Here is a 19,157-nt window from a genome sequence, read left to right on the forward strand (position 1 = left end):
CCTGTACATCTCTTGCCCAAGCCTGAGCGAAGAGAGAAAGTCTGCCCCCCCACTAGATCCGTCTCCGGAAAGGGGGCCCTGTCTTCATGCTGTCTTAGGGGCCGAAGTAGGCTCTCTGGCCTGCTTGCCCTTGTTCCATGACTGGTTGCCTTTCCAACCTTGTCTGTAACGAGCAGTAGTTCCTTCCTGTTTTGGAGCGGAGGAAGTTGATGCTGCTCCTGCCTTGAAATTACGAAAGGCACGAAAATTAGACTGTTTGGCCTTTGATTTGGCCCTGTCCTGAGGAAGGGTGTGACCCTTACCTCCAGTAATGTCAGCAATAATCTCCTTCAAGCCGGGCCCGAATAAGGTCTGCCCTTTGAAAGGAATATTCAGTAGTTTAGATTTAGAAGTTACATCTGCTGACCAGGATTTAAGCCATAGCGCTCTGCGCGCCTGTATGGCGAATCCGGAATTCTTAGCCGTAAGTTTGGTTAAATGCAGTACGGCATCCGAAACAAACGCATTAGCTAGCTTAAGCGTTCTAAGCTTGCTCAAAGTCTCATCCAATGGTGCCGCGCGAATCGCCTCTTCCAGAGACTCAAACCAAAATGCCGCTGCAGCAGTGACAGGCGCAATGCATGCAAGAGGCTGTAATATAAAACCTTGTTGAACAAACATTTTCTTAAGGTAACCCTCTAATTTTTTATCCATTGGATCTGAGAAAGCACAACTATCCTCCACCGGGATAGTGGTACGCTTGGCTAAAGTAGAAACTGCTCCCTCCACCTTAGGGACCGTCTGCCATAAGTCTTGTGTGGCGGCGTTTATAGGGAACATTTTTCTAAATATCGGAGGAGGGGAAAAGGGCACACCAGGTCTATCCCACTGCTTGCTAATAATCTCTGTAAGCCTTTTTGGTATAGGAAAAACGTCAGTACACACCGGTACCGCATAGTATTTATCCAGCCTACATAATTTCTCTGGGATTGCCACCGTGTCACAATCATTCAGAGCCGCTAACACCTCCCCTAGCAACACGCGGAGGTTCTCAAGCTTAAATTTAAAATTTGAAATTTCTGAATCCGGTGTCCCCCAATCAGAACCGTCACCCACAGAATGAAGCTCTCCGTCCTCATGTTCTGCAAATTGTGACGCAGTATCAGACATGGCTCTCGTGTCATCTGCGCGCTCTGTCCTTAACCCAGAGCTATCGCGCTTCCCTCTTAACTCGGGCAGATTAGATAATACTTCTTTCATAACATTAGCCATATCATGTAAAGTGATTTGTAAGGGCCTTGATGTACTTGGCGCCACAATCTCACGCACCTCCCGAGCGGGAGACGAAGGTACTGACACGTGAGGAGAGTTAGACGGCATAACTTCCCCCTCGTTGTCTGGTGATAATTTCTTTATCGGTAAAGATTGACTTTTATTTAAAGTAATATCAATACAGTTGGTACACATATTTCTATTGGGCTCCACATCGGCTTTTAAAAACATAATGAACAAGCAGATTCCTCTGTATCAGACATGTTTAAACAGATTAGCAATGAAGCTAGCAAGCTTGGAAATAACTATCAATAAGTTTACAAGCAATATAAAAAACGCTGCAGCGCTTTTAAAAAACACAGGTGAATAACAATGAACTAATTCAGTTATAACCAACAATTTTTAACAGTAAATGTATTAAATTAGCAGAGGATTGCACCCATTAGCAAAAGGATGATTAACCCCTCAATACCCAAAAACGGATAATCTAATTAAGATTTAACGCTTGTATCACAGTCAAACACACTGTCACAGGTCTGCTGTGACTGATTACCTCCCTCAAAAACGAATTTTGAAGACCCCTGAGCTCTCTAGAGACATCCTGGATCAAGGAGGAAAAAGCAGGAAGACTGCTAGAATTTTAACTGCGCAACAAGGCGCTAAAAAAAGGCCCCTCCCACTCATATTACAACAGTGGGAGACCTGATCTAACGGTTTCTATGCAGAAAAATAAGTTAGCCATGTGGAAAAAAATCATGCCCAAAAAGGATTTATCACCAAAGTACCTCACAAAACGAATAACATGCCAGTAAACGTTTTAAAAACAAACTCTTTCAATGTCATGCAAAGTTATCACTAAGCCTGCTACCAGTCGCTTCTACTGCAGATAAGGCTTAAGCATTATTTCAGTATTAACAGTATGTTCTCAGTCAAATTCTAGTCCCTAGAAAATAACTCAACTGCGCATACATTTATCAGCCTGATACCAGTCGCTAATACTGCATTTAAGGCTGTACTTACATCATATGGGTAACAGCAGTGTTTTCTTAGTCAATTCCATTCCCAGAAAATATTGTACTGCACATACCTCATTTGCGGGAGACCCTGCATGCTATTCCCATTTTCTGAAGTTACCCCACTCCTCAGAATGTCGAGAACAGCCAGTGGATCTTAGTTACGTCTGCTAAGATCATAGAAAACGCAGGCAGATTCTTCTTCCAAATACTGCCTGAGATAGAAAAACAGCACACTCCGGTGCCATTTAAAATAACAAACTTTTGATTGAAGAATAATTAAGTAAAAAAACTCCAACTCCTCTCGCGACCTCCTTCTTTGTTGAGGGTTGCAAGAGAATGACTGGATATGACATGTGAGGGGAGGAGCTATATAGCAGCTCTGCTTGGGTGATCCTCTTGCAACTTCCTGTTGGGAAGGAGAATATATCCCATAAGTAATGGATGACCCGTGGACTGAACACACTTAACAAGAGAAATCCCCAATCACACATTTAGATACATTTAGAAAGAGAGGCAACGCCCTTTGACAGGCCACAACATTACTTCAGCAGATAACATTACACACAATAAAACAATGCAGTCCACCTTATCACTAGCAGTCTGATTAGACAATGGGAAAGTTTATCACTAAACTTAGCTGATCCCAGCAAAATTGTATTTAGAATTGAACAAAATTAACTCTTAATGGCACACAATGAAAACCAATGCCTTTGTAATAGTGCTCCCTTTCTGTGGAACACTCTGCCTGTGTGGTACTGGGTTCAGCAAGCCCTATCCACTGAACCAAGTGAGAGAAAGCCAGGGACAAGTCATTTCACAGGTCTGGGGACATAGTCTTAAAGGGGCATTGTTCACCAAAGTCACAATATGTCCCCAGAAGGTTCTCAAAGGGCCACACACACCCAATAAAAGTTAATATGTTCTCAGGGGCACAATCTTCCAGGGGCCATAGTCATGAGGAAGGAGGCTGGCAAATAGGCTTCGCCAAAATCCAGGGAAGCAGGGCAATTTCCCATTTAAAGGGCCAGTTACAAATAGCAGTTTGTAACACATACTAATATTAATCTTACCTGCATTTAACTTGTAATCCCATATATATTTTAGCTGAGCCACTATGAATCTTTATGCATTATATCCAATGAACAATGGTTACATTTTAAAACTCCTACTCCCACTGTAAGTTACAACTATAAATCCCAATATATCAAGCTCACCACCCCATTGGTTGTACTAATAAGTACCTCTTACAACCTCATAAGTATTTAATCTGTGTCACGGTAGCTCTCCATTGGTTTATATTGTTTTATTCCTATCTAACATGATTTACATATACCATATTTGTTTTATGTAACACAGTTCAATACAAAGAAAAGATGAGATTAACCATTTGAGATCCAAAAGTGGTCTCATATTATACATGGATGCCCTCTGTACCACCACGTTTCCAATAGAACTGGCAGGTCCAAGAGTGGCCTCAGCAGCTACTTACAGGGCATATAGTGTGAGTGGTAAGCATTATGTTCATTATTATTGTTAAATTTGACCATATAAATGTTTTTTGTCAATTGTGATTTGATTATACAAGCCATATTTCTGGAAAGCGATTGTATTTATTTTTTTATTCTTTCTGTTGTACAGATTTTATGGCTATGTAATGTTTGCTTGCTCTGTTCTAAATCTCAATTAAAAAAAAAAAAAAAAAAAAAAAAAAAAGGAAGAAGAGACAAAAGTCTAGACTTGGACACCATGTCAGCCGACCAAGACTTTAGCCACAATGTTCTGAGAGATAGAATGGCAAGAAGTCTTTGCACTCAGACTAACTACTTGCATACTGGCATCACAGATTAAGGTATTAGCCCGTTTTAAAGCCTTAAAGGGACACTGAATCCAAATTTTTTCTTTCATGATTCAGATTAAGCAACTTTCTAATTTACTCCTATCATTTTTTCTTCATTCTCTTGCTATCTTTATTTTGAAAGCAGGAATGTAAATCTTAGCAGCCAGCCCATTTTAGGTTCAGCACCACGGATAGTGCTTGCTTATTGGAGGCTTACATTTACCCACCAATAAGAAAGCATAACCCAGGTTCTCAACCAAAAATGGGCAGGCTCCTATGCATCACATTACTGCTTTTTAAATAAAGATAAGAGAAAAAAGAAAACTTAATAGGAGTAAATTAGAAAGTTGCTTAAAATCGCATGCTCTATCTGAATCATGTAAGAACAGAAATTGGGTTTAGTGTCCCTTTAAGCCTGTCCTGGATCTCCTCTACTGTAGTTTCCTCCAAAATAAAGTTCCGATAAGGAGTCACACCAGTAAAAGGCCGCACCAGCGACTGCCGCCATACTAGCAACTGGTACTATCCTCTAGAGGAATAGTGGTTCTCTTGGCTAATGTAGGAGATAGCACCATCCACTTTAGGAAGTGCGCCAAATGTCTCGCACAGAGCCTGCAACAGGAAACATCTTTTTAAAGACAGGAGATGGGGAAAATGGAACAACCGTCTTTTCCCATTCTTGAGAAATAATGTCTGACATGCGATCTGAAACAGGAAATACTTCCACAGATCTTGGTTTGACAAACTTTAGCTTATTTACCTTAGGAGTCACTGTGACAGAAGGTTTAGAATCCTCCAGGGTAGCTAGAACCTCTTTCAATAGTAAACTGAGGTGTTCAAGCGTAAATCTAAAACTGACCTCTTCTGAATCCACTGTACTAGCTACAGCAGACTCAAAGTTATTTCGCCCTCAGAAGCTATAGAAGATTGATCATCTACAGATAACCGAGATAAACTGACTAAGGCAGTCTTGGTGTTGTCAAATTCAAATTAGAGGAAATGTTCTTAGATGTTCTCTTCCTTTTACCAGAGATAGGTAAGGCACTCAGAGGAAAGCAAGTTGCACAGCAAAATCACCCGGTAAATATACATCCCCAGGTACTGACAGAGGAGCCGCAGGGCACTGCTTGTGTAACTGCCAAAGACGAGGACGTCTGAGGAGAAAGCTGGGGCATGTCGTGGACAACAATATCATGAGAGACACAGCTCTGAGAGGGTATCTTTATTTTTTGAAAGAAACATTTTATTCACACATGTGGAACAAAACTGCACAGGAGGAATAACCTGAGCCTCCAGGCAATAAAAACATTTGTCAACAGATTTTTTAAATCAACATCCATAATGTGTTAAATTTATTGGTTCCCACTTCCCAGGAGCAATAAAGATATCAAATCAGGATCCTAAAAAACTAAAACCACTACTAAAGTCTTTAGACAAATAATGGAATTTATTTAAAAAAAAACGTTAATACCAGGCACCACTATATCCCCAGCCCTGCTGGGGAGACTCACCCCTCCAATGACACAGAAAAGCCCAGAGCTAAAATATAGAGCCATTTGTAGCAACAGCTCTACACCACAGTCCTCACAGATCTTCTAAAGGAAATATTCTAATCGTAGGATCCTGCTCTGAAACACACTCCGCTCCCTAAGCCCACCGAGGAAAAGGAAATCCGCTCAGCAGAAGGGAAGCAGTGCTGTCACGTGACTGCAAGAAAAAGAAGAAAAAAAAAACAAACATACGACCCAACGGAGAAAAGCGTGCTATTACGCTGTGCTGAAATCCCAAAATATGGCGGTAGTGCTTTACTAGCCCAATACAAAATAAGGACTTACAATGTACACCTAACCATGTAAAGTTATATCCCAGGATGAGAAAAAAATAAAAAAAAATTAGTCTTCATTCTCAACCTGATACTTTCCTATTAACCCTCAATAGCCAGAGCTTCAATAAAATTTAAAGGAGAAATGTAACTCCTTGTATACTCAGTAAGTAGTTCAGTGCCCTGCCCATGCTGCAAATTACATATCCCCAATATGAAGAGAGTGCCCTTACGTCCACAGAAGGAATTAACCCCCAAAAGTGCTGTATTCTAACCAAGAAGGCAAAAAGCACTTACCTGTGCAATATAGCTGCAGGGCAGGAACAATTTCTCAGGTATGACAGACTCAGCCGACCTCTGACAGGGACCTGTAGAAAAAGAAAAGCAGAGTAACCAACCCTGTTTTTCTATATAGGGGTTAGCATAAATAGTTGGAGGAAAAGCAAGGACTACCCTGCTGACTTCCAACAGCTAATATCCACCATAACTCTCACTAAAGAGGATTACATGGACACAGCGTAGCTCCAATCCTTGCTTGCAGGGAAACTACCCATCAAAGGATTTAGATTTTCAGACACCATCTTCACACAACCTCCATGACGTACAAAGGCAAAGAATGACTGGGGGTTTATAGGAAGTGGGAGGGATACTTAAAGCTTTGCTGGGGTGTTCTTTGCCTCCTCCTAGTGGCCAGGAGTTGAATTCCCACTAGTAATTCAAATGGTTTTGTGGACTCTCCGTGCCGTTGGAAAGAAAAGTAGCTACAAACAGCATGAAAACTCAACACAAACAACATTTTTGCAGCTGGATTATAAAATCATGCATTTGTATTTACCGTCGTCATAGCGATGTAGAGTAGGATTATCTACTTGTCAGTTACATAATTAGCTCAATACAACATTCTCCTGTAATATGAATACCACGATCCAATAATAAAAATGCATTTTTTTTAAATTATTCATTTTATTTGAAAAAAATATATATTAAAAAAAAATTAATGACAGAAGAGTTTAAATTAACAGTGCGATCAGAGAATTGTAGTTTAAAATACACTTCAATAGTATATTAAATAAGATCCCAAAAATGAAGACTAATTAATCATCAGGGCAGTAAAATTATCTGTCAGACATGCTAGCAAGCAGTTATGGTATGATTTTTCCCCAACCCTGATTGTATCATTCATTCTGCTGCAGCGTATGTGACCGTTAGAAATGGACATGATTAGCACGATTTGACGAGACCGATTAAAAACAAAAGGCTGAAAATTAAAAAATTCTACAACTAACTGAGACCTGTCCAGAACCGGCCATGTATTGTACTTAAATCCATTCCCAAGTCGATGAGAAGTTCTATAAAAATGTCAAGGGCTGCAGATAAGAGACAAGTAGAGCACTTCACATAAGTAGCAGCTATTCTGTCACAGCTGTGATGTCATTCACAGAAGCAGCTTAAGTGACAAGACTGAGCAGCAGGTCACATGTAGTTTAAAGGTGAAACGGTTGTTACCAGGAGTGTTGCAGTGTGCGTTTATTCACAGATCTTTCTAGTCCAGGGACACAGGTGGCAATAGCTGCATACGCAGGAAGTGCTTTCACTGTAACATATTCAGACATTCTCGGCTTGGGATTGAAAGCCCCTGTGGATGGGCAGCAGTTGAAGAACACAAAAGGAACAAATAAGATTTCACATCTGGAATCCGGCTATAAAAAAGTGTTGGCATCACTCTGCATAGTTACAGCAGAAGAATAGTTTAAGGAAGCGACACTCCCTATTGGTGCCACAGGCACTGAGCTGACTGTCACCCGTTAGGTGGGGGATTTCGTGTCACCTAGACGAGCTGCGTTCTTTGCTCACACAGTCATCCTGTGTTGTGGTGTCACCATTTCCCATTGAGCTGCAAGTTCTCCTCTTCTTCTTGCGATGAGACATTGCTTCGGCCCCAGAACTCGATCCATCCTGTTTAAAAAAAAAAAAAAAAAAAAAAAAAAGTCAGTTATTCATTCATAGAAAGGAGGAAGGTAGGGGGATATGCAAAAGGTGTGAACATGTCATGGAAATTAAAAGCAAAATCAAGTTTAAACAGAGCGAGACACCCACAAACAAAAAGTGTATATCTATGTACCTGTATATTTTAACATGGTTTGATTAATAAAATGACCAAATGACCATTACTGGAATGTATTATACAAGTTGGCCATCACAAGGTTTCCATGCAAATGTGAGGCTGGAAAACTATCACTGCCACAGGGTAGATTTAACCCCTTAAGGACCACAGCACTTTTCCATTTTCTGTCCGTTTGGGACCAAGGCTATTTTTACATTTCTGCGGTGTTTGTGTTTAGCTGTAATTTTCCTCTTACTCATTTACTGTACCCACATATTATATACTGTTTTTCTCGCCATTAAATGGACTTTCTAAAGATACCATTATTTTCATCATATCTTATAATTTACTATAAAAAAAAATGATAAAATATGAGGAAAAAAATGGAAAAAAAAACACACTTTTTCTAACTTTGACCCCCAAAATCTGTTACACATCTACAACCACCAAAAAACACCCATGCTAAATAGTTTATAAATTTTGTCCTGAGTTTAGAAATACCCAATGTTTACATGTGCTTTGCTTTTTTTGTAACTTATAGGGCCATTAATACAAGTAGCACTTTGCTATTTCCAAACCACTTTTTTTTTTTAAATTAGCGCTAGTTACATTGGGACACCGATATCTTTCAGGAATCCCTGAATATCCCTTGACATGTATATATTTTTTTTTAGAAGACATCCCAAAGTATTGATCTAGGCCCATTTTGGTATATTTCATGCCACCATTTCACTACCAAATGCGATCAAATAAAAAAATTTGTTCACTTTTTCACAAATTGTTTCACAAACTTTAGGTTTCTCACTGAAATTATTTACAAACAACTTGTGCAATTATGGCACAAATTGTAAATGCTTCTCTGGGATCCCCTTTGTTCAGAAATTGCAGACATATATGGCTTTGGCATTGCTTTTTGGTATTTAGAAGGCCGCAAAATGCCACTGCGCAGCACACATGTATTATGCCCAGCATTGAAGGGGTTAATTAGGAAGCTTGTAGGGAGCTTTTAGGGTTAATTTTAGCTTTAGTATAATGTAGTAGACAACCCAAAGTATTGATCTAGGCCCATTTTGGTATATTTCATGTAGGGATGCACCGAAATGAAAATTCTAGACCGAAACCGAAACCGAAAATTCAGGATGCCCTTGGCCGAAAACCGAAACCGAAACCGAAAATTACTTTTTCCCCCAAATGATTTTAAAAGTTTTTTTTTCTATAATTTTATTATTAATATAAGACATTTTATTATATATATATATATATATATATATATATATATATATATTATATATATATATTTATATTATATATATATATATATATATATATATATATATATATACACACACACATTTTATATATATATATATATATATATATATACACATACATAAACACACACACACACATATATATATATATATATATATATATATATATATATATATACACACACACACACATATGTAGGTAGGTGAGCAGTAATATATATATATATATATATATATATATATATAAAAGCAATTATGTAGGTAGGTGAGCAGTATAAATATATATATTAGCATATGTAGGTAGGTGAGCAGTATATATATATATATATTAGCATATGTAGGTAGGTGAGCAGTATATATATATATATATTAGCATATGTAGGTAGGTGAGCAGTAATTACATATATAAGCATATATAGGTAGGTGAGCAGTATATATATATATATAAGCATATGTAGGTAGGTGAGCAGTATAAATATATATATTAGCATATGTAGGTAGGTGAGCAGTATATATATATATATATATATATTAGCATATGTAGGTAGGTGAGCAGTATATATATATATATATATTATTAGCATATGTAGGTAGGTGAGCAGTATATATATATATATATATATATTATTAGCATATGTAGGTAGGTGAGCAGTATATATATATATATTAGCATATGTAGGTAGGTGAGCAGTATATATATATATACACACATAATAATAATCTGCATTGAGGTACACAGCAGGCATCTTGGGGTTAAGCATGGTACTGAGACACAGAGGAATGCAAGAGATCGTATTACCAGTGCTTGTGGATTGTAGCCCCAACAATTACAGTTCTCCTGTCAGTATGCAAACGGCCCCTACATATTGCATATAATTCATTCTTATCTGGACTGTCTCCCTGTCTAGCGGTGACACATTTCTAAAAGCAGCTCCTTGTGCAGGACTCAGGAGGAGGAGGTAACGGCTGCTTGTATTGAAACCACAGCCCGCTCTGTCTGTTTACACAGTAAACTTGCCGTGTCAGATGAAATTTATGACACTTGCCTGCAGAGCCATATAGTTATACTTGTAACGGATCCTCCTGTCAGTGAGTGTGTGAAAGGCTAACACGTATTTTTACCCTTATCTGGCTCCCTGTCTAACCGTGACTTTATTTGAAAAAGCAACTCATCGTGCAGGACTCAATGAGCTGCTTTTTCAAATAAAGTCACAGTTAGACAGGGAGCCAGATAAGGGTAAATATACGTGTTAGCCTTTCACACACTCACTGACAGGAGGATCCGTTATAAGTATAACTATATGGCTCTGCAGGCAAGTGTCATAAAATTCACTTGACACAGCAAGTTCCCTCTCTCACTCTGCCGCTCTGCTGCTTCAAGTTGTAAGTGAACACAGCCTACAGTGCCGCACCCCCTCTACCCGCGAGGCATTCTGGGGCATGTAGTTAAAGTTGAATATGGCCTAGAAATTACCCAGCCACACGGGGCTAAATTTAGATGCGTCTTCTAACTACTTGTTGCGGTCCGTGAGGCACGGGGGGAGGACACTTAGAGGGATACAAATCTGGCTGCCAGGGGTTGATTTTGTGGTGCATAGGGGTCAATTTAATTTCAAATAGAACATGCAATTTTCGGCCGGTTTTCCCCTCTTTCGGCCGAAATGGGAAAGGCCCATTTTCGGCCGAAATTTTCGGTGGCCGAAATTTCGGTGCATCCCTAATTTCATGCCACCATTTCACCGCCAAATGCTAACAAATAAAAATATAGCTGCAAGCAGCAATAGAGGTGGCCAGCACATTATTTTTGCAATGCCATATAAGTAGTTATGTCACTAAATAAAGCTATATAACAACTGTTTACAGTTCTAACATAAGCATTTGGAAAAAAAACACATTTTCGAAATGTTTGCATTTTTTAAAATGGCTGCCACACCATATGACCTATACCTTCAACATGAACAAATTTAACTCTAGGTGACAATATATGGTTATACAGCAAATTTCACAGTTTTAACATAAGCGATTGGAAAGAAAACACAGTTTCAAAATGTTTGCGTAAACCAATATGGCTGCCATAGCTTGTGACTAATTCCTTCAACATGAACAACTGTGACTCTAGGTCACAATATAAGACTGTACAGCAAATTTCACAGATCTTACATAAGCCGTTGCAGAGAAAATAGACTTTCAAAATTTTCGCGTAAACCAAGATGGCTGCCCGATCGTAAGATATACAGCCTCTATATTATGCACAATAGTGCTCACTATAGATGTCAATAAACATGGCAAAAATAAAGCATTTTTGTAAAACGGTTTTTGGTTTATTATGAATTTAAATATATCGTTAAGCAATTTTGAACAATTAAAAATGGCTGCCAAACCACATGACGTATCAACTTCTCTTGAACAAATCTGAATGTTAGTCATAAGATAACTCTATAAACAAAATTTCAAGTCTGTCCCATAAGCGGTTTCGGAGAAGAAGATTTTTATAGTTTTTAAAAATGGCGCATACGAAACAAAATCGCCGCCAAGTTATGCAATGTATGGCTTTCAAATTGCACATACTAATGCTCACTATAGACCTCTACAATTTGCAGAAGTTTCATGAAAATTTGCAGATGTTTTATTTCACGAAGGCGACTGCGCAATGCGAATTTTAACTGCAATATTGTCTTTAAGGGTTATGACTATGTGTAATCATGTGTCTATTACACTGTAATATTGTTAAATATTGTAAAACTAATGTATAAAGTGCAAAATTACGCAATTAAATGGCGATAAAAAAGGTTAATGTCTCACAGCAGCCATGTTGATTATGGAAAAATTGCAATTTTAACAATCTTGGTAGAGAACCTTGCAAGGAGCATACGTGCAAAATTGCGCTTTATTGCACTAAGCGGTTTAAGATAAGATGATGTTTAAAGATTTTCGCAAAATGCAAGATGGTTGCTACATCATGTGACCAAGTCACTTCTGTTGAGCAATGGAAAATCTAGGTCATAGCATCACTAAGCTCAGCAAGTTTCAAAGTTGCAACATAAGCAGTTCCAGAGCTAAAGATTATTAAGCAGTTCTCGAAATTTGTCGCAAAAAACAATATGGCTGCGTAACCTTATGACCTATGAGTTCAATATTGCATGAGATGTAGCATAGCAATAGGCTGTACCAGCATACCTGATTTCAAGAGTTTAGCATAAGTAATTTGTGTTTTGTGAGCAATTGACTCAAAAGAGGAAGTAGTGAATTACAAATAATTACGATAAACATAAAACCGATATTGCTGCCGCATCATGTGACTGATTCTCTCCTAATGAGCAATTATGAATCTAGGTAACAATATAAGACTGTACAGCAAATTTCACAGTTCTTACATAAGCGGTTGCTGAGAAAATAGACTTTTGAAATTTTCGCGTAAACCAAGATGGCTGCCCGATCGTAAGATATACAGCCTCCATATTACGCACAATAGTGCTCACTATGGATGTCAATAAACATGGCAAAAAAAAAGCATTTTTGTAAAACGGTTTTTGTTTTATTATTAATTTAAATATATGGTTAAGCAATTTTGAACAATTCAAAATGGCTGCCAAACCACATGACGTATCAACTTCTCTTGAACAAATCTGAATGTTAGTCATAAGATAACTCTATAAACAAAATTTCAAGTCTGTCCCATAAGCGGTTTCGGAGAAGAGTTTTTAAAAATGGCGCATACGAAACAAAATGGCCGCAAAGCTATGCAATGTATGACTTTCAAATTGCACATACTAATGCTCACTATAGACCTCTACAATTTGCAGAAGTTTCATGAAAATTTGCAAATGTTTTATATCACGAAGGCGATTGCGCAATGCGAATTTTAATTGCAATATTGTCTTTAAGGGTTATGACTATGTGTAATCATGTGTCTATTACACTGTAATATTGTTAAATATTGTAAAACTAATGTATAAAGTGCAAAATTACGCAATTAAATGGCGATAAAAAGGTTAATGTCTCACAGCAGCCATGTTGATTATGGAAAAAATCACAGTTTGAACAAACTTGGTAGAGGACCTTGCAAGGAGCATATGTGCAAAATTGCGCGTCATTGCACTAAGCGGTTTAGGAGAAGAAGATGTTTGAATATTTTCGCAAAATGCAAGATGGCTGCCACATCATGTGACCAAGGCAATTCTCTTGAGCAATAGCAATTTCAGGTCATAGTAGCACTAAGCACAGCGAGTTTCAAATTTGTAACATAAGCAGTTCCAGAGCTAAAGATTTTTAAGCGTTTGTCGAAATTTGTCGCAAAAAGCAATATGGCTGCCAGAGTATGTGACCTATGAGTTCAATTTTGCATGAGATGTAGCACAGCAATAGGCTGTACCAGCATACCTGATTTTAAAAGCTTTGCAAAAACAGTTAAGCAGTTATGGGCAATTGAATACAAAGCTTGGCGGAATAAAAAGAATAATAATAATAATAATAATAATAATAATAATAATAATAATAGGTACAATAACAATAGGTTGTCCTGCAACTTTGTTGCTGGCCACCTAATAATAAAGCGTTAAATTAGGTTTCTCACTGAAATTATTTACAAACAGCTTGTGCAATTATGGCATAAATGGTTGTAAAAGCTTCTCTGGGATCCCCTTTGTTCAGAAATAGCAGATATATATGGCTTTGCTTTTTGGTAATTAGAAGGCAGCTAAATGCCGTTGAGCACCACACGTGTATAATGCCCAGCATTGAAGGGGTTAATTAGGGAGCTTGTAGGGTTAATTTTAGCTTTAGTGTAGGTATCAACCTCCCACATGACACATCACACCCCCTGATCCCTCTCAAACAGCTCTCTTCCCTCCCCCACCCCACAATTGTCCCCGCCATTTTAAGTACTGGCAGTAAGTCTGCCAGTACTAAAATAAGAGTTTTTTGGGGATTTAAAAAAAAAATTAAAAAAAAAAGATAATTCTGCTCTGTAGGATTCCCCCCTTAGCCCCCAACTTCCCTGATCCCCCCCGAAACAGCTCTCTAACCCCCCTCTCGGCCTTATTATGCGCCATATTGTACCCAGTTTGAAATCAAATATGTTTTTTAGAAAATTTTATTATTTTGTTATTTTAAAAATAGTATTTTCTGTAGTGTAGCTGCCCCCCCTCAACCCCCAACCTCCCAGATCGTTAACATTTATAAAACATTTGCCCCCCCTCAACCCCCTCTCTCCCACCGAGTACCACCTTACAGTGTTCCATAGTGTAGGGTTCCCACCCGCGCGCACTCGATGCCGCCCCCCTTCCCCACCGATGGCCGCCCACCCGCCTCCCACGATCAGCTCCCACCCACCAACGAACAGGGCCATTGATGGCCGATGCAGAGAGGGCCACAGGGTGGCTCTCTCTTCATCGGACGGCTTAAAAATGTTATAGCAGGATGCCTCAATATCGAGGCATCACTGCTATAACATGAAAGCCGTTGGAAGTGATCAGGATCGCTTCCACTACTTTCAAAGACCAACGACGTACGGGGTACGTCCTTGGTCATTAACTGCATTTTTTTGCAGGACGTACCCCATACGTCGTTAGTCGTTAAGGGGTAAAAAAAAAAAAAAAAAAAAAAAAAAAAAAAAAAAGTGTCAACTAGGGCTGCACAATTAATCACGGATGCAATTTTAAACCGCGAAAGTATGCAATTTTTAGCTCCGCCCCATTTGACATCACCCATGATGTACAGGAGGGTCGCAGACTCGCGACATTGAGTTGGCTTACCTGGGAGCGCTGTGGCGGGTTACAGGTAGGGGGGTGAGATGTGGCTGCTGCGGGTTACAGGGAGGGGCACTATGGCTGATGCAGGTTACAGGGAGGGGGGGTGCGATGGGACTTATGTGGGTTGGGGGCTGATGGTGGTTACAGGCGGCGCTTATTGGGGGTCACAGTGGGAGTTGAAGCTTATGTAGGTTACAGAAAGGGGCTTATCGGGGTTACAGGGGGTGCTGACGTGAAAAATCGCAATCCCCCCATATCGCCCAGCCACAGTGTCAACCTATTGTGAGCAACTGTCTGCACAAAACTGAGTGACCGTTTGCATTGTAACCTTTTGGGAGCACCTGTCTGCACAAACTGAGTGACCATTTGCCGTGTCAACCTATTGTGAGCAACTGTCTGCACAAACTCGTTTGCAGTGTAAACTTTAGCGAGTACCTATCTGCACAAACTGAGTGACCGTATGCATTTTAACCTATGGTGAGTACCTGTCTGCACAAACTGAGTGCTCGTTTGCAGTGTAACCTTTAGCGAGTACCTGTCTGCACAAACTGAGTGACCGTATGCATTATAGCCTATGGTGAGTACCTGTCTGCACAAACTGAGTGACAGTTTGCAGTGTAACCTTTTAAAACGCTATGGTATGGGGCACCCCCCATGTGTTATGAGATAACAGATTTGTGAATTGGAGAACTTGGACGAAGTTCTGTTGAGCTGCCTTTTGGGTTCAACAATATAAACTGTTTTGGGTTCAGAGAATCTATTAAAGACTTTTAGTAATATTAAGTAAAGAATTTAATTTATGGTGGTTATTTCACTTACTTGATGCACATTGTATACAGGACTATTTATTTATGCACTTTGAGTTTACACAATTTAAGCGTTTTTATTTAGACACTATAAATTTGTATTTATAAATTCCCTTTTTATAGGAGCAATCATTGTGTTTGACAATCATTGTGTGTAAAGTTTTTTTTTTTTTTTTTAATCTAAGTTTTCTATCTAAAGCTAGTTTTTTTTTTCTAAAAGCTTGAGGCCGTATATTTATTGCTATGTTTTATTTTTTTTTGGAAAACAAATTCCAATAGTCCATTCACAATGCTGTGCTCTCCCAGAGGTTTATGCAAGTTTTTCTTTCTTTCTTTCTATCTAGGTGATGTGACATTCTTGGTTTTGTATTTCTTAAAACTGAATTTGTGACAGCAGAAATAAAATCTCTAATTCACAACAAAAAAAAGGTTATAAAATAAACACACAAAGTTGAGGGGGGGGGGGGTACATAAAGCCAACATTTTTATTTTAGGATTCAAAGAATACAAATTTTAAACAACTTTAAGATCAAAATTTGCTACATTCTCTTGGTATAATTTGTTAAAGGAGCAGCAATGAACTACTGGGAGCTAGCAGAACACAAAAGGTGAGCCAATGACAAAAAGGCATGTGGTGTAGTGCTGCGCCGAGTCTACCTAGGTATGCTTTTCAACAAAGAATACCAATATAACAAAGCAAACTAAAAATAAGATAAAAGGAAATTTGCTCAAAGCAAATTAGATAAAAAGTATATAGGACAATTGTTTAAAATTCCATCTATCTGAATCATGAAACTTTCAGACTGTAGTTTATATTTTACTGTCCCTTTAATTCCTTTTTCCCCTGAAACCCAATGTACACAGAATCAACCTTTACTGATTTTCAAGAATCAACATAAGATTGTCATGAGTGGAACAGATCTGCACAAGGACCTAAGTGTGAGGATAGAGGGGCAAGCAGTAAAAATGAAAAGTGAAACCTAGAATAATATTGTTTTAGTTAAAAGAAAACTATTGAAATGGTTAAGGTGGTAATTATTTTTTTCCTTCAAATAAAATACAGCTGAAAAGTTGATCAAATATGGAGACCGCTTAACTCCTAATAATTTCATAATTATCTATGCATTTCTAATGGTAGATAACCAAATCCCTAATTTTCTTATATAACTGGAAAAATAATCTGAAAACCATAAAAAGAACAAATGATTTAAAATCAAATCCACCCAGGTTTGCCAGTTGAAGGAAACTGTACCAGTCCACTCAGTGTTAACTAGTTAGAGACTAGTGGAAGGTTCCAGCCCGATCAATAACTAATCAGGAGTTAGAGGTGTTTAGACAGCAAGAAGCCATCGATAAAGTAGTAGGTGTGTAACAAATAAAGCAATAATCAATGTATAGCAGAGTGAGCAAACAAGCAGTGTACAATAAAATATGATACAGATTAACTGGAAGGCATGAAATGTATCCTGTGCAATGGCCATATTAAAATTACATTAGTACCACATGACACTCTGATTATTTAATCAAATGAATCGTGTCAGCACAAATCAGCCTGGAGACCAGGAAGATACCGCCCAACACAGGTGCAGACACCAACTCACAAATAAGGCCCCTTGTCACCCAAAGCCATGACCCAATAATAAACAGGACATGTCTCACCTCAGAGTCGGACTCAGAAGAGCTTGAAGAGGAAGAGCTGGAAGAGTCACTGGAGGAATCGGAGGCAATACCAGTGGATTCCTGCAGATCTACAGTATCGGCAAGTGCAGCAAGATCAGGGTGCTCCTGCTTGAGGATCCTGGTCACACAAGAAGACATTGGTTATGAAGGGCATGAACCTGCCTTTGGGCATTCATCTGGGTCATGTTTTAATAGGGAAAGCCCTAGACTTGTGCATTATATCTAGTTCATTATTTGCTTCCAGCAATCAGCTAAGTTCTAACATTAGAAACAGGCAGTCCCTGGGTTACAGACAGACTTAAAGGGACAGTAAACACCAGAATTTTTGTTGTTTAAAAATGTAGATAAAGCTTTTATTACCGATTCCCCAGTTTTGCATAACCAACAGTGTTAAATAATAATAATACAATTAAAAAAAATTCCTTTGCGATTACCTTGTATTTAAGCCTCTGCAAACTGCCCCTTTATTTCAGTTCTTTTGACAGACTTGCATTTTTAGCCAATCATTGCTGACTCCTAGGAGCTCAAAATCAAATTGTCACAAGGACAGAAAGTGATGTGAAATTTTCTGAACAGGGGCACAGATAGCAAAACAAACTTTTCCCTATGCTATCCAAAACTAAAAAAAACAATTTATGTAAGAACTTACCTGATAAATTCATTTCTTTCACATTGGCAAGAGTCCATGAGCTAGTGACATGAGATATACAATCCTACCAGGAGGGGCAAAGTTTCCCAAACCTCAAAATGCCTATAAATACACCCCTCACCACATCCACAATTCAGTTTAATGAATAGCCAAGTAATGGGGTGATAAAGAAAGGAGTAAAAAGCATCAACAAAAGGAATTTGGAAATAATTGTGCTTTATACAAAAAAAAAAAAAAAAAAAAAAAAAAAAAAAAAAAAAAAAAAAAAAAAAACATAAAAAAAGGGTGGGCCTCATGGACTCTTGCCAATATGAAAGAAATGAATTTATCAGGTAAGTTCTTACATAAATTATGTTTTCTTTCATGTAATTAGCAAGAGTCCATGAGCTAGTGACGTATGGGATAGCAATACCCAAGATGTGGAACTCCACGCAAGAGTCACTAGAGAGGGAGGGACAAAATAAAAACAGCAATTTCGCTGAAAAATAAATAAATACACAACCCAAATATAAGTTTATTCTCAAAAAATGAAAAGAAAAAAAAAAAAAAAAAAAAAACTTAAAATCATAAGCAGAAGAATCAAACTGAAACAGCTGCTCGAAGAACTTTCCTACCAAAAACTGCTTCCGAAGATGCAAACACATCAAAATGGTAGAATTTAGTAAATGGATGCAAACAAGATGCTGCTTTGCAAATCTGATCAACCGTAGCTTCATTCTTAAAAGCCCATGAAGTGGAGACTGATCAAGTAGAATAAGCTGCAATTATCTGAGGCGGGGCTTTACTCGACTCTAAATAAGCTTGATGAATCAAAAATTTTAACCACGATGCCAAAGAAACTGCAGAAGCCATCTGACCTTTCCTGGAACCAGAAAAAAGATAATAGACTAGAAGTCTTCCTGAAATCTTTAGTGGCTTCAGAATAATATTTCAGAGCTCTCACCACATCCAAAGAATGTAAAGATCTCTTC

At 38.3% G+C, this 19,157-nt stretch overlaps 1 protein-coding gene across 2 annotated transcripts in view; it reads right to left on the reverse strand.

Moving 5' to 3' along the window:
• Window positions 1–6,883: 6,883 nt before the first annotated feature.
• Window positions 6,884–19,157, reverse strand: part of JMJD6 (jumonji domain containing 6, arginine demethylase and lysine hydroxylase) — a 29,926-nt gene continuing 17,652 nt past the window's right edge. The window contains exons 5-6 of one of the 2 annotated variants that reach the window (XM_053696748.1): window positions 17,517–17,655; window positions 6,884–7,882 (exon numbers count right to left, since the gene is read on the reverse strand). In XM_053696748.1, the coding sequence (XP_053552723.1) occupies window positions 7,751–7,882; window positions 17,517–17,655 (271 nt within the window). In that variant the 3' untranslated portion in view covers window positions 6,884–7,750. The remainder of the gene's footprint in view (window positions 7,883–17,516; window positions 17,656–19,157) is intronic. The other variant, XM_053696749.1, reaches the window with a different exon arrangement.

Source organism: Bombina bombina, unplaced genomic scaffold, assembly GCF_027579735.1.
Source record: "Bombina bombina isolate aBomBom1 unplaced genomic scaffold, aBomBom1.pri scaffold_469, whole genome shotgun sequence".
Taxonomy (NCBI): Eukaryota; Metazoa; Chordata; class Amphibia; order Anura; family Bombinatoridae; genus Bombina; species Bombina bombina.